The sequence below is a fragment of the Corvus kubaryi genome, unplaced genomic scaffold (genome assembly GCF_017639235.1).
Source record: "Corvus kubaryi isolate FWS band 111438036 unplaced genomic scaffold, C.kubaryi_AGA036_p1.0 132, whole genome shotgun sequence".
Taxonomy (NCBI): Eukaryota; Metazoa; Chordata; class Aves; order Passeriformes; family Corvidae; genus Corvus; species Corvus kubaryi.
Window position 1 is genome coordinate 6,623,200 of NW_024580666.1, and position 26,509 is coordinate 6,649,708.

Consider the following 26,509-nt stretch of genomic DNA (forward strand, 5'->3'; position numbering starts at 1 on the left):
AATTTTTCTCATCTTACACAAATTCTTAATGGAACATTTACACAAATTAAAGCTCCTGGATTTTCAGCATTTTTTCATAAGGAATAATTTATCTCTATAACAAATTTGGCAGAATTCTGCATATAAGTACTGACAGTGCTTCACTGATTAATTGTATTTATTGTTGTTTCTCAAATTATTATACATCTTTTAGAAGTATGGGAACATTTGTGCTAATTACATTAAATCTCTCTCATGGCAACATATGGCAAGAAACAGGGTTGGCAGTGTCATGAGATTCTAAATCAAAGTGAGAGAAAGAGTAATTTTGAAAAGGAAGGTAGGGGGAAATATGACTGAACTAGAAAACAACCCCTTGCTAGTAGTGCAGGTAAGTGCTTTGATAGGACCTGATCCCATGCTCCCGAATGAATGCAACAGGCTATGTGCTGGTGGAAGAAGCTTACAACTGTTTCACAGCTTGCCCCTCACTCTAGTCTTAGATATCTTTTAAAACTCAACTTTAGCAGGTATACATTTTCCACATGTGCCATGTGATTAAATATTCTGTGTGTAGCCTCTTGTGTTTGAACAATACTGTTTGCATCAGAAAAATGGGAATAAAAACTGGGAAATATTTCTGACGGCATCTTCACACAAAGAAGATGAGAGAGAAAATTTGATGAAAGCCTGGTTTTCAAAGGGATGCCTGAAGCGTGTAGCCAGAGGCAAGTTAACGTTAGTTATAGTCCTTTGCAAGGCCTGTTTACATGTTTCCTCTGTATTCAAAGGGCTGTATGCATGTGCTGTAAAAATTACAAATGCCTACATGGTTCCTTTCAGTCTTTTATCTTACCAACATGTGAATGCAAGTTGACATTATGCTCAGAGATGTTTTAAGATCTCCTGCCTTCTTTTAATTGCAGTCAATATATGGAATTCATTTAGGCTGAAACTTGCCCTTTCTGGGGGGTTGCAGTCCTGCTTGTAGTGGGCCCATAACTGAGGGAGGGAGGGAAGGATGTAAAGCAGAAGAGCATAGCTGGAGGGCTTCTGTGCTTCATGCTCACACAGACCATATCTAGGTGGAGTATCTGGCTGTGCAAGAGGTTATGCAAGACTGAGCCCATATTTGTCAGGATGGTGGTGCTAGGTCTCCCAAGTTGCTCTTTGTGACATTCATGTGGGCAGGAATAACATGAATTCAAGGTCAGTTCTTATTTTTATTTCTGCCACATGGGGAAACACCACCAGTACAATTTTAGCCCACAAGGATAGACTTTTTATTTGCCTGACAGTAAGTATGTTTTTCTTCTGAATTGAAAAGGGTATTTAAAAGCTGAAGTATTAAAAGAGCTGTGACCATTGATTCTTCCCCTCTGGAAACAAGTCCTTTCGAAGGCAGAACTGATTGCTTTAAGTGAAGAAAGGGATAGCCTAAGATTCTGCAGTGCTGTGACTGGAAGAGAAGCTACTTAAAATGTATTCTGAAATTCTGTATTGCTAAGCTTCTAACACCATGCTAGAAGTTCCATATCCTTATTCCTAATGCAGTTGAGATTTAATTGGAAGTGGTCTAGCACTTTAATTGGGAATATTTGTGTGTGTAGTGTATGCAGATATAAACATACATTAAATATCTAACATTACTTAGTAGGTGTACCTTAAGGTGGTTTGACTTAACAGCTGGAGATGCATTATATATTGTACTGCTCAAAGTGTTATGGAGATTGGATATGTCACCTGTCTATTCCAGAAACATTGCATGATATGCCCAGATACACATTCTTGCTACCTTTCATTTATGTCACCAGTTCAGGTCTCAGTTTCATCTTGATTTTTCATACATTAATATTTGACTTTTCTTTCCTTCCATTTCATCTTTTCCACCACTGCCTAATCCTTCCACCATCATGGCAGAAGAAGCTATCACTCCTACACTTACAACCTGTAAGTAACTTCTTTGTCATCAGAGACACACTTTCTGCCATGTTGTTCCATGCCTAAGTAGTGAATGCTAATGTTGAAAGTTCCTTCATAAAAACATACTTTGTAAAAGTTTTACCAAGATAAAAGCAACATGGTCAATAATGTAACTAAATATTTAGCTTTATAAGAGTTTCTTATGTCTCATACTGTGCATTAAAGTCCTTTAAATAACGTTTGTAAAGAATTTTCTTAATTGAGAAGTAGTAGGTATAAATATCACTACCATGCCAATGAGAAATTTTCATGCCTAAATAACTATTTTTAGAATTTATTTAGCAGTTTCTTTCTCATTTGTTCTGTTGAAGTTATAGCATTGGTTAGACATGTACAAGCATTTCCATTTGTTGCTGTGTACATATTACTGCTTTTTCATGAATAAAGATCATGCATAAACATCATGAGTTACCATTTCTGGAGTGAATTTCAAGGGAAAGAGCACTAAAAAATGAGGGCAGGAGGAAGCATAACTTTCAGTAAGTAACAATTTTTTTGTTTTGCACAGTCCCTAGTAATACCATTATATGCTTCTTTATTTACCCAAAGCCTCGCTTCGTTCCCTGTTGTCAGCAGGTGATGAATGAGAAGCGTTCTTCTGTGAATTTAGCGAATCCCTTTCTGAGGCTATTCACTCTTACTTGCTTTCCAGGTACAAGGAGTACATAACAGATTAGCAAAGTACCAGGGGTCTTGCTTAGTTGCAAAATGAGATGTATTTAATCTTACATAATCCAGTTGGCCAGCAGCAAAAATCAGCTGTCCAGTAGTTATCTGTTTCCTTTAAACCTCAGATTTAAAAGTTATGGGAACCTATGAGATATTTTTACATAGTTACAGAAGTGGGGGTGTTACTTGCATAACACAAATTTTAGTACCAGTTTTTAAGTACATATGGGGGTAGCATGCTCTTGAAAGGAACACATTTCAGTAATGTTTTTATTTAAAAGCAGTATAAAGTTTCTTCTAGTTGCTCTTCTAACCTTTTAAGTACATATTTTTTCAGTTTATATTTCAAAAAAGCATCAAACATTCATTTATAGAATTTATGGAAAAATTATTAAATGTTTTCTATCTTGAAAACTTGGTAAGCAGAACCATTCTTCAAATGAATTACAGCAGCTAAAATTTAAACCTCATAGCTGAAATTCTCTAAGACTTCTCAATATATTGAAACCGCTCATGTGGTTGGTAATTCATATTACCTTATTTGACACTTTATGTGTAGTGCAATTTTTTTAACTGTTGTTTAAAGCAGCATATTAATGTGGAGGTCAGAAAAAATTAGCTCTTCCACAGACAGAGTATTCCAAAATTTGTTTCTGTTCCTGAGATGGAAAGACATATTTTCCATTAAATAGGGCTTTAAAAAAAAAATTCCCGTTTGGGACCTTTTAAATGTAGTTCTTTAAAATGTCAAAAGAATATAATACAGTAAGCCATGTAGTATGTTCTTGCCATAATGGGTAAATATATTAAAATTAATTTTTTAATATGATTCATGTCTCGAGGCTAAGTCAAAAACAAAATTGAAACAAATGGAACATTAAATTAAACACTGTTTCATTATTCAAAGAAATTGGATTCTACTTTTTTTTCTATTTTTCCACAGACAGAGGAAAATGCGTGAATTGAAATGGTTTCTTTAAGTTTTACAAACGGGTTTTGTCCCTAGTTTTGCAATCATAGAGACTGTTAGTAGTGGATGGAATAGGGCATCTCAGGATTATTTGAAATACTCACCTAGTGGCTTCAAGAAAAGATCTTTTTGTTGGTGTAGTACAAATTCAGTAACTTTGTGGCTTGGGTTGATTAACTCTTCCAGAAGAAATGGTGGGATTTTGACCTTGTGGTGTTGTTTTTTCCCCTTCTGGCAAAAGAAGGGAAGTAAGAGCCCTGAAAAGTGCAGTCAAGATTGGCTATCAGTAGGAGGAAATATTTTGGGCCAAATTCTCCACCTGTTTACGCATCACACAATTTCACTGAAATTGGAGGAAATCTTACATGAATGCAGGATTCATTACAGTTTTATTTTTAGCTGAGGAAGTTGGTGTGGATTATAAAATGTTCTGTATTTTGAGAAACATAATTTCAAGTACTCTGCCATTGCTAATTTACCACTTCTATACTGAGTATCGTATTCAAATTTACTGATTAGTCATTGTAAATGCAAGCTGTAACATCCAAGTGAGCATCTATGCACTGAAATAGTTACTATTGTCTTGTCTGCTGCTTTCCTTGTGTGCTGTGGGCTCCTTTTCCCTAGCAGACTGCAATCTCTGCCACTTCTAGATCCATCCTAAATTAAAATTAAAAAAGAAAAAATTGGCAGATGCCTAGAGCTGCTGATGAATCATCAGAGGTGGACCTACAGCTGTGCATATTTGGCAGAGAATTATTTCTATTTTATCTTGTGTTTACTAGTTAGCCAGTCAATAGATATTACAGAAAAAGAGTTGAGTACTGCTATTGAGAATTCTTTTTAATGGGCTTAAGTGCCTCTGCCAATCTTTCCTCCCACTCTTGCATTCCTGACAACTGGTGCATTTTTTACCTTTCACCTCAGGCAGGCAGCAGATATTTTTTTTTTTGTCTGGACACAGTTAGTCCTCTATAAATTCTTTTGTTCTTAAGATTAGAGCAAATTTAATAGTGCTCATTAACTCTGCAGCAGGTCTTTTGACTTGGCGGTTGATTCCAGGTGGGAAAAAGGAAGAAAGGAGATGGTGTCATTAGTTACACTGGCAATGAGTGGCATTCTCAGAATGGCAGGCAGCACTGGCACAACTGCTTGCTCCTGACACATTTTCTGATGGGCAAAACCCCTGCGCCGTGGGCTGAAGAAGGAAAAGTACATTCGTGTTTTGTTGTGTAATTATGGTTAAATGGACTAGGCAAGCCTGTTGCTGAGGCGACAGCAAGAGCCACTGTGCTGACCATTGGCCTTTTGTATTTGAGATTTTAATTTTTATAAAGATTCTGCCCTTGGAGCTCATTAGTCATTAGTCAGGAGCTAACAATTGCATTTCATGAAAATTCAAGCATCAGGAAAACAAATTGAGTGCTTGGACCATCAGAATTTACTCCAGACACTGTTGCCTGATAGTTTGGCCAATTTAATTTACCCCAGATTCTTGGGCAGATAGTTACAGATTGTAGTTTTTATAAGTTCCTTTCTATAAAACGTTTCATTATATTGCTGTGAGTAGGATGTACACCAAATTAAAATGCAAAGTTGTGAATGCAGCTTTTGATGCTGTTCCTCAGTTTGAGCTTGATATCAAAATGATATGTTATGATTATTATTGAAATTAAGTACTTATGCAACAACAGTGCTGCGCAGCAGTTAGGTGCATAATGTTATTATATTTTTGTGCCTTTTCACAAGTCATTTCAGCTTGTGAAAGGTGAAGTAGGGAAATAGGAGACAGTTATTACAGTTATTCTTATGCAATGCTAGTCATGTTAAGATCTTAATAGCATGTAATCTCCTATTGTCTGTCCCAGCACTAATCATCTGGTTAGGTGCCCTAGAACAGAAGTCATCACAGGTGCATCGTCTGTGTGGAAATCTCAGTCCCAAAGCCTAATACTATATTGAAATATTACCGTAAGGGACCGGATAGCATTAGAAGCCTATTGCCTGGTACTTGGTGTATGACACAGGGGACAAAATTCCTCCTGCAAGAAAGCTAATTCCACAAACATTGAGCTTTTTCATATAAATGTGCATGAAAACATACCCTACTTTTCACAAGAATTTGATAGTTTGGGGCCCAACTGAAGTGTTCTTTTCTTGTGGATCTAACTTGAGCTCAGGAGCCTGGGAGTCTGTTCTCAGTTTAGTTCTCTTGCTTCACTAGCAGATACTCAGTGTTGGCTTCTGGATCTCTGTACAGAGAATTTCTAGCTCATTTGCCCAGTCCCATTGCCATTGACCTAGTACTTAGGGCAGAAAGCACAAGGTTAGTAGATTTGCAAAATTACCCAAATAATTGAAGTAATAACGTTTCCAAAAAATCAATGGTGTCAAAACTTCTAACAGTGATTTCTGGATAATTCTGGAGAATATGCAGTCTTCACATTTAAAACTTCTGTAGTAATTCAAAAATAGCAAAAGATTTTAGAAACAGTCCTGTTTTCTCAACTGCTGCTGCCCCTGGAACCAGAACAAGATCATGTTTGCATCTTGTAGATGGAGGAGAGTATTGAACAGAAAACACGGATGTGTTTGAACTGTTTGATCTGTTAGACTACACCTGTGATCTCTTCTGCATCTTTAAATATGCAGAGTTACATAGGCTTGTATCATAAAATCAAGTAACTGAAAATAACCGTGGATTTCTGTAATTGTCTTGTAAGCTAGACTTAAATGATTTGGGGATGTCCCAGGAGTTTTGTTGCATGTTGCAAAATCTACAGTGCCAACATACTAAAATCTTTGGATAATATTTAGTGCCTAAAATAAAATCTAGTAATAAATAATAATATAAATACTAGTAAAATACTAAATCACCATTGCTAAAAAACACATTTTTGTGCTGTGTGCTGTATGCTTTGTGTACAGATGTGCAGTACCTAGCTTTTATTCGGAGATACCAAGCAGGGTCAGAATTGGGATTTTATTTTTAATTAAAATGTATAACATAATTTTTAAAAATCAATCTAAAGTCCTTATTTCCCATACTGGTTCCTTGTATCTTCTGATTCTTTTGGATCTGATCATATGGCTTTATAGCCAAGGCTTACATTCCCATTTCACTGTAAAAAAAAAAGGTAAATAATCCTTAATAGACTGATCAGCAGAAAGTAATTTTTTATTTTAATTTTGCTAGCTCTTTCTGAAGTGTGTGAGTCCCCCAGGACAGTGATCTGACTGTATGAAATAGCTTCCTTCAAGTGCAGCAGAGATCAGATCATTCATGTGGAGGAGTAGCTCTGCTTAGTACATCTTTTCTGGGCTTGTTTATGTGCTCACTCCAGGTTACTTTTTCCATACCTGTATCAGAAGCCCATGGTCATTTCTGAAGTTACCCAGACTTTCCAAATTATCCCAGATGTGTGAGTTAGAAACCATAATCTGGATGGTGCTGCAAGCTTGGGTTTTTCAAAACAAGTCCCTACAGAGAGAGTGAGGTGAAGCATCAGAAGAGATTGATTGCTGTGCTGGTCACACAGTCTGTCCTGGTTTGGGCCAGGACAGGGTTAATTTTTGCAGTAGCCAGGAGGAGGCATGACCAGGACCTGGAGGTTTTTCTGTACTGCCTCACACCATTTTCCAGGGACAGGGGAAGGGGTCGCTTCGGGTGGAGTAGCCTGGCAGAGGGAGCGGCTGGTGTTGTCAGGGGGATGTCTGTGCTGCCTCTTCCTTGTACCCTGTCATTAGTATTGTTGCTGTTGCTGCTCATTTTCTCATCTCATTGCTGTTTCCAGTAAATTGTTCGTATCTCAACCTTTACCTTTTGTGCCTCCAGTTCTCCTCTCCTGCCTGCCACAGGGGGAGAGAGAGGGGGAGGTGGGAGTGAGCAAGTGTCTCTTGATTTGGAGTGGTTTCAGTGGGAACACTAAATTGGAGAATGCCATTCCTAAACCACAGCACAAATTACTGTCTGTGCTCCATTAGTGTCAAGCAATAAATTTGCTGATGAGCTGGGGTTTGAAGATTTTTTTGTCCTCTGAGGGGACACTGCTCGTTTGGTGAAGGTATCAGACATTTGGTGTGGGAAACAATGTAACTGTAGAAAAAATAAATACTCAACCTAGAGACATCCTTGTTCTTTCCATGCTGTTAAAAGCTTTGTGTTGTTTTCTAAACTAATATATGGGATCTGAATTGAATACTGAGATTGCTTTTAGAAATTGTGGAATCCATATACTCTTGCAGGATAAGCCTGAAAGCCTGTCTTTATTATATATAACACTGAGGGACAATACATACACTTGGGAGAGAAAGAAATAATAGTGACAGGTATGTGTATTTAAGAAGTTAGCATTGTATTTGATATTTGTTTTGCCATCCCATATGACTCTTGTTCAGCTACTGTTACCGGGGTGGACTGTCTTCTCTAGAAAACTGTTTATTGAATTAATTCTTCAATTAGCCGGTTGACTTTAGGTTTTAGCTTTCTTAAAAATTTGATTCCCAAATCAGTCATGCTTGCTGTCAACAGCAGTCATTCTAGACACTGAGATTTTGCCATTATCAACTGTCATTGTTGAATTATACTTTCAAAGACAGTATAAGGTGAACCATTTTCATTCACTTTGCTTAAAACTTTTCCCTCAGGAAAAAAAGTGCTATTTATGTGGGTTTTATTCTGAAAATGCATTTCTGTATATACAGATGGCTCAAAACTGACGTTAAATACTTTCATTTTAAATATCCAAATAGGAAGGTGAGTTTCATATTTTAGTATTAGTATTTCTTGTACAAGGGGGTAATGGCGTTGGAAACTTAGTTTCTCTAAAAGCCAAACCTGCCATTACACTTTATGTGATTGTAAATGTGTTAACAGAAAGTAGAGAAATTATGCTGCATATTAAGACCTAAACTCACTTCATAATTTATGGTGGTAAAGGCCTGTCTTTTTTCTAAAAGATTGAATGTTAGTTTTCAAAATGGCATTATGAAATATTGAACTGATTGACAGAATATGTCTGCAAAAGATGGGACTACAGGCAATAAGGTGAAGGATGCATTCCTGGTCTCAAGGAGCACAAGCAGCAGAAAAATGCTTAAAGAAAAATGGGTAGAAGAAATCACACAGTGAAGCTAAGCCTAAGACTTCGTAGTGCCAGTAAGCCACAGGCTTAGTCACCTCTTGTGATACAGATAAGAACAACTGTAACAAGATGTTGGTGTCTGTTGAGTGATGCTAGCACAGGGCACTGAGGTGTTGTAGTCATTAGTATTGGGATAGATTCTACTGAGTGATACTTTTTTTTTGTTGGGCTTTTTATCTGAAATCTGTTCTCTCCTGCTGAATTCCCTGGGAGATGCTTCGCCTGAAATACATTTCTTGAGCCTATCTGAAGGGGTTATGGCCAGGTTAATGATGATCCACCTCAAGGTAGCATCTATCACTGTTGACTGTTAATTTCACAAGGAAAATGTTCGAATCTTGGCTTCTTTTCCTACTTTTCCTTTACATTCCTTTTCTCACCTACAGTACACCTTGAGCTCCCTTAAAGTGTAGACTGACAGATCCCTGAAGGGAAGAGTGGCCATTTGCTTTCTGTAATGTCTGGATGACCAAAATCATCATTCATTTCCAAATTTTCTTTCTGTCATTTTTCTTGGTCATTGATTTCCTGCACTGATTACCTATTTCTGGCATGAGAGGATAAGGAACCATATCTCAGGTGCTTTCTTCTTCTCTTCATGATGACTCTTACCTTCTGGTTTCACTTGACAGTCTGTGCAAAGGATTCTGTCTGACCAGGATCCTTCCTAATTTCAGGGCAATATTGCACTTGCAAAGTGTAGCTGGGTAGATTGCATCAGCTTTGAAACTGAACATCACAAAACCTAATTGAGGTGAGCTTTGGGTGGGTTGGACGGTCGGGACGGACGGAGACGAGAGATCTCTGAAGTCAGATCTTGGAACATGCGGTTTATTGCAAAGGGCGTGGGTACAGGGGCACTGCTTAGAGCTGCCAGCTGCAGCTCTGAGCAGGCCCAGGAGAGCAAGAGAGTGAGCGGGTAAGTAAAGAGAGAGAGAGAGAGAGAGGAATGAGAATGAAGAAGGAGAAGTGATGAGAGTGTAGTAAGAGAGTGTAAGAGTGTGCGAAGAGTGTCTGAAGTCCTGGTTACAATACAATAAATCATCTTCTGTACTGAATATTCTAATTGTCACTAACCAATCTAATACAAGATACAAATCCTATAGCATTTACATACAGCCTATAAGAGTTCTTATATTACCATAGAGTGTTACATCTTAACTTCTAAAAACTACTCTTTGGACCCCTTCTGCTGAGCTAGTAGGGTCTGCTCTGACCCTTGGACCTGCCTGCAAGCAGAGGGTATTGTTCAATCAAGAGGGGATTACCTTCAGTCGGCCATACCATTGTTTTCCAGTTGTTCAGTAACTAAGACTTGGTATTTCAAAAGTGGCTTTCATTTCGATGTCGCCTGTAGTTTTCATATTCCCAAAATCTTTTGTCAGGCAATCTTATTTATAAGGCTTTCCTGTTTCATCTTCCCCAACACTAATGAAGCAAGGAACCAGAGGAATGGACTGTGCTGTGTGCTTGCATATTTAGCAAAGCCTGCCTGGCATTTCTTCAGCCCCAGACACCCCGTTGCAAAAGAATATATCTTTTATGAGACTTATCATAATATATTAGAATCATGACTTCATTTCATTTACAAATGTGCAGCAAGAAAGGATTTGTTATTACTGCTATTATTATTATTAGACTGTAACATTTAGTGTAGGCTACAGAGAGAAATCTGTAGGACCATCAGGAAAGTCTAGCATAATTCTGTCAGTTCCTGTGCCAACCAGACACAGTTTTCCAAATAAAAAGAAGCAGTAGTTTGAGCAGAGCAGAGTTTTGTAGGGCTTGTGCTGTGAAATACCTGCTCCTGTGAGCACTGAGCTGGTGAACATAAAGATGCACTTTTATTTTTCTTTTTAGTGGCTGAAGCTCAGGGCTGTTTCTGCATTTGAACTGAGATCCCTCGGTGAGATATTGAACCAAATGTCTGGGGGTATCTCAATTATACTCAGCTTACCTGCAGAGGGGAGGTAGCTTCTCTCCTTCATTCCTATTCCCTGATTCCTCTGATCATGAAAACAAAAGTTGGAGCTACCAGTGTCTTGTCTGAAGAAAAGGCAAAGGAAAACATTTGCCAACCTGTGCATTTCACAGTTGAACAGGAATGAGAGAATCAGCTGTTTCAGAGCAATTACGCCACTCTGCACCTCCTATTTCAAAGTGATAGTGTTCTTTCCTCCTGTGTGGTGACATCAGTAGCCAAAAATAAAATCTTCCTGTATGGATTTCACCAACATGTTCTTTTTGAGTATAATAATGCAATTTACAGTATTTGCTGCAGCTACATAGTTTTTACTTATGTTTTAGGTATAATGGCATGTATTTTGCCATTTATGGTCTTATTTGGAAATTGTCATGGAAAGGTCACTTAAGATCAACTAAGTTCATGGCTTACAGTGTATTTTCAAAAGCAGATGAAAACTGAATGCTTTGTATTTACTGACATTTTTCAGGTTAGATTGTCATGTTTATGATACGTGACAGACTACAGCCCTGTTCCTTAGCTATAACATCCAGGTGTTACTGGCAGAAGGACTTTCCTTTCTGCTTACCTGAGTAGGGAAGATTCATGTCTGCACTTTAATATGATTCAGAAATTATATGAGATAATTTAAGAAAAGAAGAGAAACATATGCAAGTGTTAGTAAACCAAAGGGATTACCTACTCTATGTTCTAAAAATATAAATTAAATAGAGAACAGCATTCATTGCCTGCATGTTGAGTCCTAATATATGCTCCCAGCAAGAACTGGGAGCGTATTTTTTTTATTAATAGGTAAATGCAATTTCAACTGCCTTTTGCTGGAATCCAAAGCACCATAAACTATTTTGAGGTAGTAGTACTGAGCATTCGTGGAAGTGTCTTGTCCAGTCCTCTGTCCAAAAAGTGTTTTACCTAACTTACTCCTTAGATCCTACTGTTGTCTTCCTTCCAACTACTACTACTTCCAACACTAACATATGCCCAGCTCTTAAGCCTGCCTCCTTGGTCTCCTGGCCATTTACTTTTTCATCTGTTTCTCTTCTTCCTCTGCTCCTCCTTTTACTTCTCCTATTCTTTATCCCCTTTTCCTTTTCCCCTGCCCCAGATACTATAATGTCTGTCATGCCCTGAAAAATACTCCTTTAAGATGGCCTTTTTTCATTCTCTGTGTGCTGCTTTGTCTCTTGGTACTTAATGTAGGCTGCCTAGTCACTTGCTCTTTCTCCATGTCACAGAATCACTGAATAGTTTGGGTGGGAAGGGACCTTAGAGATTTCATATTTCCAATCCCCCTGCCATGGGCAGGGATCCCACTCACTAGATTAGGTTATTCAAAGCTCTGTCCAACCAGGCCTTCAACAATTCCAGGGATGGGGCACCCACAGTTTCTCTAGGCAACCTGTGCCAGTCTCACCACCCTCACAGTAAAGAACTTCTTTCTATGATCTAATCTGAATCTCTCCTCTTCTGGTTTAAAGCCATTACCCCTCATCCTTTCACTACCTGCCACTGGATGTCATCCCATCCTTCTCTTGTGCCAACTGCATTGCTCAGGGACTCTTGGTGCCAGCTGCAAACTTGCTGAGGGTGCACTTGATCCCACTCTGTGTCGCTGATGAAGATACTGAAAAGCACCTATCCCAGGACAGAGCCCTGAGGGACACCACTTATCACCTACCTCCACATGGACATAGAACCATTGGCCACAACTCCCTGGCTCCATCCATCCAGTCAATTCCTTATCCACAAAATAGTCCACCATCAAATACAAGTCTTTCCAGTTTGGAAATAAGGATGTTGTGTGTGATTTTGTCAAAGGCTTTACAAAAGTCCTACTATCTCTCTCCTCAGGACAGGGAAGGAAAGATGTGTCTCAGAACATCAGAATATCCTCCTATTACTGTGCAACTTTTTTTGTAATTATTTTTATTATTGATATTTATATAGAACATATATATAAAATATTATATAGAATAATATATAGAGAATTATATATATATAATATTTATATAGAATATTATGTCGATATTAATATAGGTTATTGCTTAGATAGAATGACTCTGTGGGAGTATGTAACAGAGTAAAATTAAGAAAATACTGACTTACATGTCCACATGAGAATTTTTTGCATTGGAGATTGTTTCTTTAGTTTCCTGAGAAAACTTCACACTGTTTTTATTTGTTTATTTTTTCTTATCTAAAAACAATTTAGGCTTTGAAAATACTTACCTCCAGGTTGAAAAATAGCATGCAATATTTTATATTCAAAAATCAAAAAAATTATCTTAAGCAATTGAAAATTATTTCTCCATGAAAGCCACAATATAACACTAGTTTTAAGAAATGTATATAAATACTGCATATTTGCGTATGTCAAAACAAGGTAATGTTTACTGTATTAAGCACAGCTTTTCATTTTATGCTCTCTTGTTCTTTGAATCTTAACCTTCACCCGTTCTTTAATTTAAGAGAAAAAGCCATTAAACGTAGATACTTCCGGAAAGTGTGTGCTGCATGAAAGCTTTAATTAAATCTACAAGTAAAGCTTTAAAAGAACAAGAATCAAATTAATTGCAACAAGGACCATGCATTTATTTCTGTGACAGGCCCTTGCACATTAGAGAAAAGGCAATCTGTGTACCCTTATCTGAATTAGCAAACTCAATATCACTTTTCATTAGCATGGTAGGTCATTGCCGTGCGTCTTCGGTGTGACACTGTTTACATGTTAATGACCTCACAAATAGAGTCAGTTCCAAATGGTTTGCGGTAGCAGAAAGTTGTAAATCCATGAAGTGGAATAAACTGTCCTCTGCTTTCTGCATCATTGCTTCTTGTGAGTTCCCCTCTAGACTGAGCTTCATAATTAGGCAACAGTATAATTAAGGCAAATTCAGTAAATGCAAATAGGGCAAAAGGATTTATGGCTGATTATGGTTGTTACAGCATACCTGAAATAAATTAATTTATAAGCATCACTGTTAGTTGACTTTTCAGGACATGGAGTCTAGAAGTAGAAAGTACTGTTCACCGAAAGTGTTCACAGCTTGAGTTAGTGTGAGTCCATGATGATGTATTCAGATTTACATGCTGACATACACATGAAAAAAACACTGAAAGATTCAGTAGAACATTCTGCTTTAGTTGTTTGGAGTGTGATTGCTTTGTATTAGATGAGATTTTTAAGATTATAAATATATTTTTCCCCCACTGTATAATGTAATGAAACCAGCATGCTCCCTAAAATCATATCCTTAAAGAAAATACCATATATTACATCTGGTAATTTGACTAGACAGTGGAAAGCTTCACTACATTAAAATCCTGGAATGATAAAGCCAACATCAAATGAGTAAAACAAACTCAGCATAACCACTTAAATCTGATTGCCTAAAATAGCTAAAACAAGGCCTGTTCTGATAGCCTGCTGTGTGAATTCCTTTAAGTGCTGAATACCCTCGGTTCCCATTGACTTCAGCATCATGCAGAATCTGGTCATGTATTTGGATGTATTTGGATGTCTCAGGCCTGCCAGAACACAAAGCCCATTTTTCACTGGTCACGTGCAGCCTATACCTGGTGTGTTGCAAAGCTCTTTGGCTCTGCTGCAGCAACCTTGGGAAGTGCTTTGCAGACAGAGAGTAATGGCTTCTACTTTAGTCGCTCACCTAATATGCAAAGCAAGTTTAATTATATGCTGTCCAACCCTCTCTGCTACATATTTTTCCACTTGCTGGTTCTGAGTGAAATACATACTTTCTATGTGCAGAGGTTACTAGTAAGTGTACAGTGCCCCTGGAAGCATTTATGGCTAATCTTGCCCTCGGCATGCGTAATGTAGCTAAGTACTAATTAAAGGTTACAAAATAGGGATCCATCTTCTCTGTGCCTGATGATTAGAGGGTTGTGTTCTGCACAAGTCAGAGTCAGGGGCAACATTCAACTGGACAGAATTGCTAGGGTGTTGCAAAACCTAACTCTGTGAGACTAAAATTCGAGAGACTCCAGATTTTCTCGCAGCAGACAAAGAACTAATAAATCACTGTCTTGTGTTTTGTAATAAATTAGCTGGTTTACTGTGCTTCATATAAATATGTGATGCTGCTAGGCATACATGGGTAGAATGTAGATTTGATTTCATAAGAGACATTTCTTTTGTCCTACATACTGACTTCTGAGAATTATCCATGGCCTAGTTGTACATTTTTTCTATTAAATACAAAGAGAGATAAAGTTCTGGTAGGGCAATAAAGTCACCATGAACATTATTGCCATCTCTCAGATCTAAATAATAGCTGATTAAAGCAATTTTTGATGATTTCTAAATAATGCCATAACTGCTGGCATTCAGTACAAGAGAAATGAACGGAAGAGTGGTGGAGCTGTAGTGGCAGATAAAAAACTTGGCTGTTCAGTGGAAGTCTGTCTTTGTAGCCCTGCAAGCTCCTCACAATTTCCAGAGGTTTTGTAATTTTATTACTTCTGCAGAAACTTTCAGACCAGTATGGTCGGTCTATAGTTTTGCAATTGTTTGAAGTTATCCTTTCAGAAATCCTGTTGTTCACTTCCACTAGGCTTCTTCGTGACATAAAAATCTAAGCACAATGGATTTTTAAAAAAAAGCTTCCAAGTAGGTTATGGAAAGAGCATGGGAATCAAGAAGTCTGGTTTCTGCCACCAGTGCTGATGAAAGTTCTTAATCCTTTGGGTGCCATATTCTCCACATTAATTACATTTTGATTGCTATTAACTGCTTCAGAGCAGTGGTATCAGAGCTGTCAGAGGTCTGATAGAGAGGTGGAGTACTTCATTCTTCCTTTACCATCGCTTGGATTTGAGAAGGTTTGGTCTTTGTGTTTCTAAACAGAGAGCCAGCACTGCCTGAATATATATGCTGGAGTATTAGTATCTGAAAATCAGTGATGGAGACATCACCAGCTCAGTCAGGATTACCAAGATATCCTTGCAGAAACACATGTTCTCTTAAGAGTAGCCCTTGCAAAAGCACCAGGGGAGGTGTAAAGTGTTTTCTCTGACACTAGCTGCTTTGACACTTCAGTGGCTGCAGAGCTGCCTTTCCCATAGTAGGAATAATCGGCAACCAAGCTTCACTGCTTGAACTCTTCTGCACTTGGATTACTCTTTTGACAAAAGAAATTATCATTATGTAAAGCTCAGATACTCCAATAGTAGGTTCCTTTTGATAAAGGTATGGAAACAGTAAAACAGCATAATGCAATAATTTAGCATCTCATAATTTCCAGAAGTGCATTAATAAATTAGCTAAGCATACTATGCCACTTACAGTCCAATAATATGCTGTCTGGTTAGAAGAAGTCATATAGCCATAGGGTGAAAATAAGATGGAAAAGGTCATATGATTAAATTAGCTCCATTCAGACAGGCATTACTTACATTTTTTTGTGCTATGATTAAAGAAGATCAACATTAACTCAAGCAAATATGATTAAGTCAGTGACCCTCAGAAATGGAAATTAACCTCAATGATAAATGAAAGGTTACTGTCCACTACGAGCACTTCAAGATATGCTACTCTTGGTTAATCACGTCTTTCAGCTACGAACTCTGCATGTAACTGCCATTCTGATTATTTACAGAGGAATGCACATTCTTAATACAGGATCAAAATATTAAAACTTACTTTCCTTTTATTTGTGATTCACACTGGTTTTTAGTAACACAAGAAATGCCTACGCTGCTCCTAGTGCTTATTCCATTAATATTCTATCAGGTTTGTCACTATTTTCTTCTGTTGTAAACACGAAGCACTTTCATCTGAGAAGTGCTGTTTTCCAGGTAATTTAATCTCTTGTTTCCTATCACTATGTTATTGCCTGGTAGGTTAAAAATATTGACAACAGGTTAACATTTTGGTCACATGTTTCTCCCTTTTTAATATTGGGTTTATTTTCATTTTGTAGACCTTTTGGGAGAATAGGGGGTTTTTCTGCTGTGTCCTGCCAGAGTCTAGTGAAAATCTAGGCTTAATTTATAGTGTAGGATTTTCACAATATGTCTCTTGTATTTGTCTACTCATGGAGAATCTAGACTTTTAAACTCCAATCAGTTCTCTTTCTCAAAATTTTTTAATATGGGTGAGAAATTGCAGTAGTCCAAGAAGTTGTAATACACCATGAAGAGTCACTTGGTGTTATTTTGGTACTTGTGAATTTCCTTTGAACGAAAAACTTTTCTGTCTTGCATTATCTGAGAGCCAGAAAAAGTGCATATATTGGAGTGGCTAACCAGGAACAAAACTCAGGAGGAAAGGTCACTGTCCTGGTTCATGATTGCTGATTAGTCACCAAAAGTTCAGAGCTAAGTTGGCCTGTCTTCATCTTCCCCATATCTCACTGCCCTCCAGAGTATCTGTGATCAAGGATTTTACCATTGGACTTGACGATCTTAGAGGTCTTTCCCAGCCTTCAAAATTCTTTGATTCTCTGTAAATATTCATGCAGATCGTGTCTGTGACAAAGGGGTTTTCTATGCATATTTTAGTCATTTGTTGTAATTTTACTAACTTCTGTGTGCTTGGTTTCTCTTTAGTGTTCAGAAATGTCCACATTGCAGACTTTACAGTGGACTCTGGCAGAAGGGAAGGCAGTGAAGGACTGTCTTTTTTTGTTGCTTGTTTTGCAGTTGGATGCTTATCAGAAAATAAATCAAAACAGCGATTTTTAAAATCAGGTTAAACAGACTAGTTTGCATATTTAAGACAGCAGCATAGTTAGCAAGGAAATGAGAAGTAGTTATATGGTTACTTAAGAGTTTTTGCATTTTGAAGTGATATCATCCACTCAGTATTGAGTAATCCTTGAGAAACTGAATTGAGGTACTAAGTAAACCTGTCACATGCTATTTCTTCAGCATCAACTAACAAAATATTAGTGTTACAGTTTCTCCTGCTCTCTGCAGGTGCTTGTTTTATTGAATTATGTCCTATGATGATACTGTCATCTTTACAGAAAAAAGTCTTTGCTTTCCTTATCTGTCCAAGGTCAGTAAGAAGGAGAATGCTAGTTTGTGTCATGTGCATGCAAGTCAGGAATTAAATGTTAAAGAGAGGTTGAATAGACCCACAAATGTCTTAGGAGTTTAGATGCAGGTAGTTTGCCCTTGCTTTAGCTAGTGAGAGTAATTTGACAGCTGTACTTTGTAGTTTCTTCCTTCTGGAGCATGTGATCATGCTTTGATAGCAGCCCTTAATCTATTATTAATGTAGTCGTATGTAGATCAAAACTGAAGCACTTTGGTCATGTCAGAAAGTCATGGAAGTCTGTTTTTATATTATTTGAGGATGTATCTGAAATGAAGGAAGTGAAGTGCCAGAGTACTGGCGTCAGGTATTTCATACCTCTGTCCCTCTATGTGAGCTGTAATCTGAAGCTCTGTAAGTGAATGTGTACATGTGCTCTGCACGATAAACCTCCTCAGGTTTTTGTCCCAATACCTAGTAAATAAGTGCCTCCTTGGAGTCTTTTCCATTTGTTGATTTTGAGCTTTGTTTGATTTTGGCTTTTTTATCAAGCTTTGAGGAAGAGACTGTGAGACTTTTTTTGGATGAAGCCTTACTAATATCTAGTTGCTAAAATTTTGATGATAGTCTACGTACACTGTTGCTTCCAAGGAGGCCAGGGGATGGGCAACCTGGTGTGCCACAACCTTCCTAGAAAGAGTGTCCTGCAAGGAACAACTCTTCCAGAGGTGATGGCCAGCTTCCCTGAGCAACAAGTGATTTCAGCAAGTGTAGTGGTTTCTCAGCTACAAGTGATTCCAGCTCTTGTGATTCAGCTCTTTGTGAAATCACCCAAGGCCAACTCAGGGATAGAGAGACAGGAGCCTTGTATAGCAGTTCCCCAGAGGCAGCCTTTATTGTCCAGCAGTCCCTGTGAAGAGTGGCTAGGGACAAGGCTCCCACATCAGGGCTAGGGGGCAGAGGTTATATGGGGTAGGCAGGGGGTGGGGTAGAAACCAGCTAGCCAGCGGGGTACTGGGTGTTACCATATAGAAACAAGGCATGCTGGGGGTGGTTCACTTTGTCACCATGACCCAGAGGAAGGTTGCTTATCTCTGGGGAAGATCATCTTGCCCTCAGGCCTCTCTCTTCTCCAAGGGAGAGCAGAGGGCTCCTCTTCCAAGGGCTCCCAGCCCTCCACAGTACACCAGCTTTCAAAATTAAGGGGGCTGATGCAGTCCTGTCTTTTTCTCTAATAACATCATTATTACAGACTATTGTAGAAGTAATGCAGTATGGGTGATGTTCACACTCTCATCCTGAAGCGGGCTTTTTGTGGGTTTAAGATGATGTAAAGAAGCTATAAAACTTCACTGCAGAAGAGCTCATGGCCTGCTATGACCTCATCTTCAAACAAGCTTTCCCCCTCCTTTTGCTTCAGCCAGTATCTCTTCATGATGGTCTTTAAAAAGTGAGCAGTGCAGCTCTTCACATGGCTGTCCTGTAATGCAACAAAACTTTCTGAGAAGAAAATTTGGAAGCTGGGGCTGGGGTGCCTCAGGGTGTTTCATTCTGCTGGTAACAAGTCTCAAGACAAGAGGCAATTACAGCTTCCCATCTTTACTATAGGAGACAACTGAAGCAGCATGGAGACACCAGATAGTAAGACATGAGAGAAATGACTGTGAAGTGGTAACAGCCAATTGGCCGTACCATCCCACTCACATCCTGATGTTTTCCTGGAAGACCAGTGCATCCTTGGCCACTAAGTCCTTCCTGCAGGAACTCCACCACAAGAGAGATGGACACCACATGTGCTGGTTTTTTGAGTATACTGGTTAATTTGGATCCCGAACCCTCTGGATTTTGGGATGATCTTTCTCAGTTTCACCTGAGAGCCAGGATGAAGTCTGGGCTGCTGGAACTAATGAGCAATCCTGGTTTCCTCAGTTTAGCCATAAGATGGGACACAGCTGTATGCTTCATGAAGGAACAAATGTGCCCCAAAAAGGAATAGCTAAGGAAATGTCCCAGGAGGCAAAACAGAGAATGAAAATATCTGTGTGACAGAGGTAGCACTTTCAGTAGAAGGAAAAGCATTGAAAGTCGTCATCTGACAATGCTTCAGCTGCTGACAAATTTCTCTTACAGCATAACATCCACATGTATCCATTCAACCAGAAAAATAATTAGCTGGTACCACATGGAATGTAATTTTTGGTGCTACAGCAGCAAAGGTATTTTGTGGGAAGAAAAGTAACTGTGATCCTTCTCCTCTTTGGATCCAATACCCACACAGCTTGTTACAACATTGTGCCAGACAGTCACCCTTCTACTACTGCTGGAGATGGGTACAGCAGGAACATGAGACCTGTGACCTATTGTGGCTTGCTGTGATGATGTAACTTACTCTTTTTCCATATATGGCACAAAAAGCTTTGAAGAAGGAGGTCCACAGAAGATTCAGGATGGCCCAGATTTGAAGTTGCAGCTCTTGGTGATTAAGTTCTGTAACATAATGCAACAAGACATTCTGTTATTAAATTCTGCCTTTGCAAATCTAAGAGAACAGGACAGTGTTACATTTCCTTCACCATCTATAAGCTCCACTACAGTGGATATGATAGTGTCCTATCTTTTACTACTAGTACTAGAAAATTCCTACAGTAGCTAATTTACCAGTGAAATATAGACATTTAAACATGTCAGCTGCATTTTTTTTTCTTCTTATATGCTGCTTGGAGTTTATATACAGATGGCATTTTTATGCTTATATCTAATAGCTATTAAATTTTCCTATGCCTTACTTCTTTTGAATGTCTCTTTACCAAGCCAGTCAGCTTTTCATGTCTGAAGCTAAAAATAAATGTTTATAGAGAAATCAGAAGAGATTGAAATTATGGGTTGATTCACAAATAGAAAAAAGAAATTACACAGCTTTCATTAATTATTCCAAGAGTACTTTTGTTTGTGGGAGTGGTGCATTGAGCATCTGTTTTTTTCAATCCTGAAGAAAGTTAAGTAGCTCAAAACACGAGATTAGAGAGAAACAAGCCAAAGTTGCACATTGCATTTAGTCATAGGAAATATCACTTCTTGTATTACACTGAAAGAGGGATTGCATATCCACAGCTGGAATTTTTGCTACCCTTTATTGTAGCAGCAGCAGCTGCCATTTTTCTATTCCATAGCATTAAACCAACCCATAATTTTGCAGCAAATTCTGCCAGAAATGTGCATGTGAATACTGATACTCTATACTAAACCAGGCCTCGAAATCTTTTTTCTTTCTTGACAACATGTAGAATGTTAAAGGAAATGGCATTTTCACATCGACATGGAAGAATAATGCTAAAAAACCGTAATCTTGTGGCATTTTCAGGTGTTAAGTGACTTTACAAGGAGCAAGAAGGATGAGTAGTTCCCAAGAAAATGACACTGCAGCCATAAGGAAAGGAAAGAGCGCTGTACTTTGGGCCTTTCAGTGGTCCTGGAGTTGAAGATAATGTTCATTTTCAGAAAATGCATTTTTCTTACCTTTACTTGGTTACATGTGATAACAAGGTTAAAAGTGTGATAGACAAATGAGCTTCCAGAAGTAGAGTTGATGTAGCAGTATAGAAGGCTGCATAGCAGTAACAAATTTCCGTGGAATATTTTAAAAAGAATGATGTTTCACAAAGAACATTAGAAGCTAAGCTAGAGGCAGCATTCTGTATCTTAGTCTGGTTTTCACATAAAAAAATGAACATATCCCTCAGCCATCAGGTGCTCTTTTTTCATGTGTGTGTGGCTTGCACATAGTGCAGTTTATTTATTCAATGGTCAACCTTCATCCAAATATAAGAGCACTGACTCCAGGGACAGAGAATTCTTGACTATCTGTACTGTACCTCACTTGCCTTTTGCTCCATTCAGATAGATGCAGCACTATTTCAGGCATCTAATGATTACTCTCACATATGCAATTATGGCAAACAGATCTAAGATAAGCAAATCAGAACTGCAAATGAGCCTCACTTTCAGGCAACTCTTCGGTAGGTTACTTTTAGCAAAGAAACAGACCATCATTTTGAAGAGACCTGGTAAATTGCAGAAAAGCTAAATCCAGCCAGCGCAACTTATTAAGAAGAGCAGCCTACCATGTCAGTTCTGTAGTACCCGTTTGTTTCGACACAACTCTTTTTCTCTCAGTAACTGTCAGCAAGTTCATGTTCACCTGATATTTACTGGTAATACAGTTGGCAGTTAAAAGGCTGTTTCAAAAGTCAGGTGTCCGTATCTCATCTTTCAGCTAGACTTAGTCCTCAATCTTTGTCCTTTTTGTTAAACCCCTCACGTTGGAGACATTCACAACACTTGGTGATACGGCAAAGCTGCAGTGTGTTTTCAAAGAGATTATTTTTTCTGTTGCTTGGAAAACAGGTAATTACTTGAAGATCATTTGTGTAAATGGTATTTTCACATCAAATATGTTCATATTTTTTATGCCAGCCTAGTAGAAAGTGAATTTTTAATAATGGGGATGAGTGTCAACAGATGTACAGCAAAAAGAAGAGAACTCCAAGACAAATCAATTTATGATATTTCCTAAACTTACGTAATGCCACAGTTAACATCTGTCCTATTAGCAAGTAAGAAAGCAAAAAGTAGAATGCTTTCAGTCTGTTCTATTATGAACTACAAGGAAATAATATGATGGAAAAAATATACACAAACTACTTTATGAACAGGAGCACCTTGACTTGTCTAAAGTAGCAATGGTTATTTATTAGGCCTTGTTTCTTTGCTGTGATTGTAGCAGAGGAATTGTTTCTTGTCTACTCAGTCTGAAAATGGCATAGGCATTTGTTTGTAGTTAACAGAAAGATGATGATGAATTTCTTTTCTGAGTTTCTTTTTTCCCCCATGTGTGAGGTACCAGCTATGTACAAATCCCTACCATGTATTCAGGCTTCTAGAGAGGAGCAGTGAAACTCACGATAAGCGTTTTTATAATTCTTTGTTTACTTGTAGCTGTTTCTTTGATAAGTTTGGGCTATTCTGGACATCAGAAGTATCAGTGGGTAAGCAGACACAGGCTTACAGAATAATTTAAGTTGGAAGGAACCTTGTGAGGACAGCTGGTCTGATGACACTTATCCCCACATCACATCACCATATGGAAATCATTGGGTCTGTTCTAGCAAAATGTCCTGTTATGTTCAGAAATGCATTTGATAGAGCAATCACAGGTGTTTGGAATCCAGCACAGTAAATCATTATGACAAAACATCGGAGCAGCTGTGATACGTATTTTGTAAGCAGAACATCTTAAGATATTTAGAAATAAAGTAGGAAATAACCTCAGCAACTTTTTGTCATTCAGAATGACCTTTCAAAAAATTTTTTGAAGCTTATCCCTCACAAACAGTACCTTTAACTTTTACCTTCTCTGTTTTGTTTATTGGATGATGAGGCTGTATCATCAGTTTAGAGCTGACTTTCATGGAGCTTTTTCACTAAACGAAATGTGCAAAATCTTATCAGTTGTGTTGCAATTATTCAGCAAGTCCTCTGTATGTGTTCAAGGAAGCTCTTGTGAAAGTTTGCTGGAGGAACATCTTTGCATCCCCACAGTTCTGGACTGCATGTATCCTGAGTCTGAGGTCTCCTCATGAATGAACCATGCTGGCAATATGTAAGCTGATTTGAAGGAGCATGGACTGTGGGGCTCCAGACCCAGATCTTTCCATGTTTCCTTTCCATGAAACCAGGTCACGGAGAGTGAAAGGAATTAGACAGATGCAATTCAGTATAGTTTCAAGATACGCACAAGAAGCCAGGACCCTAAAATTGTTTCCAAGTCTCCTGTTTCACCTGTAGTTGTTATCAGTTCTAGATGGAAGAGGATCATAGATACATCTAGGACTAAACTGGAGTAAGGATAAGACAAAATTTTCGTGCTCTACTTTGTGTCAGACTCTCTGACACAGGCAAATCTGTCTCACAGCTGGTTGGACTGCCTGAAAGTTTCTAGAAACACTGAGCATGATTGTTCCCTATGCAGTAAGTCCCCATGCATCACAACTGGGATATGCATGCAAAGCAAGCAGTGTGTTTGTCATGTTCATTGTCAGATCTTTTGAATATTGTTGGGCAGATCTTGGGGCCTTTTGTAGCTGTGGGCCTGGAAACTGGTCAGGTGGGTTTGTGTTCAAAGGCAGGCTTTTCAGCTTTTCAGTGACCTGCTCCCAAAGCAGGTATGTTGTTCACAGAGGTTCTTTGATTCAAAAAATAGTGAAAAAAATGAGTGATAATCATTTTAGAGCAAGAAAGAGTTACTGTATCTTTGCATTGAGGTGTATTGAGAATATTATATCAAGATTATATCAAGTATGATCTAAGATCCCAGACTCATACATTCTGTTCCTTCTCAGCCTTTGATTTGATAGTTAACCATCTGTTCAATATTTCATTAATCCACAGTAAAGCTGGAAAGTAATAATAGGCAGTTACAGGCAATATTAGAAAACACGCGATTCAACCATGGCAGGCAGGATGTCATTATTGTTTGTTTAATTTAGAACATAATGACCATTTAAGTAGTACGGGTATATACTGGTATGCTTTCCTTCAGTGACTGACAACACACCATCATGTGTACATGGTAAATGTTAAATTCCATATGTCTTGAATAATTCCTTGTAGATAGATTCTCTCTTCTAATCGTTGTAATCATAGACTTAATTTAAAATTGGGGGTAGAATTTTGAAGCAACCATTTGTGGCAACTGGAAGTAATATGATCACATTATTTCCTGTTGAGCCTGAAGGTGCTACTGGCCATTGCTCTGAAACCTTTGTTTTTATTTGAAGAAGAAAATTACACTCAGAGGTCCTCCAGGGCATACTTGACTCTGCATTGGATGTTGATATGCTCATAAATGTGTAATCTACATTGTGATCTAGTAATACGTTAATGCCAAGTTCACAAGATTAATTGGGCCACATGCTGTCTTGTGGTTCTGCTAATACACTTTTGAGTAGCATCAGCATTTTCATGCCTTTAATTTGCAAATGACCCTTGCATGGCAATACATTACGTAAGCAGACATCTCACAAGATGTTTTCAGGGTCTATCATCTACACTCTTCTGCAGATTTCCTGCATCTTGACCTGCCTCTGCAGTTTGCCCCCAGTTGCTATAAACCTACTAAAGACCAACATTCACTGACCTTTAAAAACTGCCCTATTTAAAATAAAATACATAACTCAAGCAACTTTTAAAATAAATATTCTATTAAGGGATATTTTTGACCGTCTCTTTAATTATACATATGAAAAATCATATTCCATTTTATATCTGAATCCCCAGACTTCATAACCCAGCACTTGATATTTTGTTCAACATTAAATTGCAGGATCTGGAAAAAATAGCTGCTTGCTCCTGCAGTTGGTGTAAAGAGGTGGGGAAAAAAAAAAGAAAATAATAAATTGAAAAACTAAGATACATTGTGTACATATTAACTTTATAAAATATGAACTGTGTAATTTTATTGGGGGAAAAAAGGCTTTATTGGAGAAAATGCATTTCATTTGTTAATTGGATTTTTTTTTAAATCACAAAATCCAATCCAACATCATAAATTTATCCCAAAATACTTCAAGACAGACTTGAGGTTAAAAACTAATATACTTTAAACATAGGAGAACCTCATTAGAGTATTGCTATTAAAGACAAAATAAAACTGCAAAGGCCAGATTCACTGGTACACTCCAACTGCTTTGTGATGCTTTGGAGATTCAAAGTAGCCATTAACTGGACTTAACTACCCAGTTAAGTCAATTTTATGTCAGTTTTCCACTGTGAAAGCAGAAAAATATATCTAAAATGTATTGATCCAACTGTTCTAAATGAGATAGAGGTAAAGCCTTTACAACCAGCCTGAGCTGAGATTATCTTTGTCCACTGCAAAGGCAGTGGACGTACAATTCTGTTCTGTTTCTAATATTCTCTCCTTCTACTCCTGAGGAGTAATACGGGAAAAAAATAGCCAGCGTAGTCGTGGAAGGCCTAAATCATATCTTTGTATATATTCCAAATCAACTTTAGCCCTTTAATACAGGCACAAAACTCTGAAAGTAGGACCAAACACCAAAGCTTCAGCTCAGGAAGCACATTCTTGTGCTTCACTCTGTTCATTTACCGCTGGATTTAGTGTTGGGTTTCTATTTTACGGTTTTACTAAATCACCAAACTCCCTTCACACACTGTCTTGGGCAGCAGAGGGTGGGTAACTCTCAGTAAAAGTGAGTGATGATTGTAAATACGCAATTCTCAGCCTTATGCACTTAATGAGGAGGGAAGTGGTTTTTTTTAATTAATAATACACAGATCATATTCTAGTATGATACAGTATGATCCATTCTAAGATTAGAGACTCTTCCTGACCTTTCAGGCAACGCGTTTGTGAGATGCAGGGGTTCATAACATCTCCATTGATGTACTGGCATCAATTTCATGCTGAGTGGCTAAGTAGGGTAAACCATATAACATTTCGTAAGGGGAGCAACTTAGGTTGGATCTCGGTTGTGTCCGGACTCGGAGAAGAGCAAGAGGAAGGCACTTTACCCACGACCATTTGGTTTCAAGCATTAGTTTTGTTAGAGTGGTCTTAATGGTTTGGTTCATACGTTCCACTCTCCCAGAACTTTGTGGATGCCACGGGGTGTGTAATTTCCAATTAATACCTAATTGTTGGACTAATTGTTGCAAAATTTGGGAGGTAAAATGGGTACCTTGATCTGAATCAATTCTGT

The 26,509-nt window shown here is 38.1% G+C and overlaps 1 protein-coding gene across 13 annotated transcripts in view; it reads left to right on the forward strand.

The window, feature by feature from the left end:
- PTPRM (protein tyrosine phosphatase receptor type M) overlaps window positions 1-26,509 on the forward strand; it is a 454,918-nt gene that overhangs the window by 297,304 nt on the left and 131,105 nt on the right. For 6 of the 13 annotated variants that reach the window (XM_042031127.1, XM_042031137.1, XM_042031118.1 and 3 more), the window contains one exon: window positions 1,900-1,929. The exons of the other annotated variants lie outside the window; for them this stretch is intronic. In XM_042031127.1, the coding sequence (XP_041887061.1) occupies window positions 1,900-1,929 (30 nt within the window). The remainder of the gene's footprint in view (window positions 1-1,899; window positions 1,930-26,509) is intronic. 13 annotated transcript variants of the gene reach the window in all.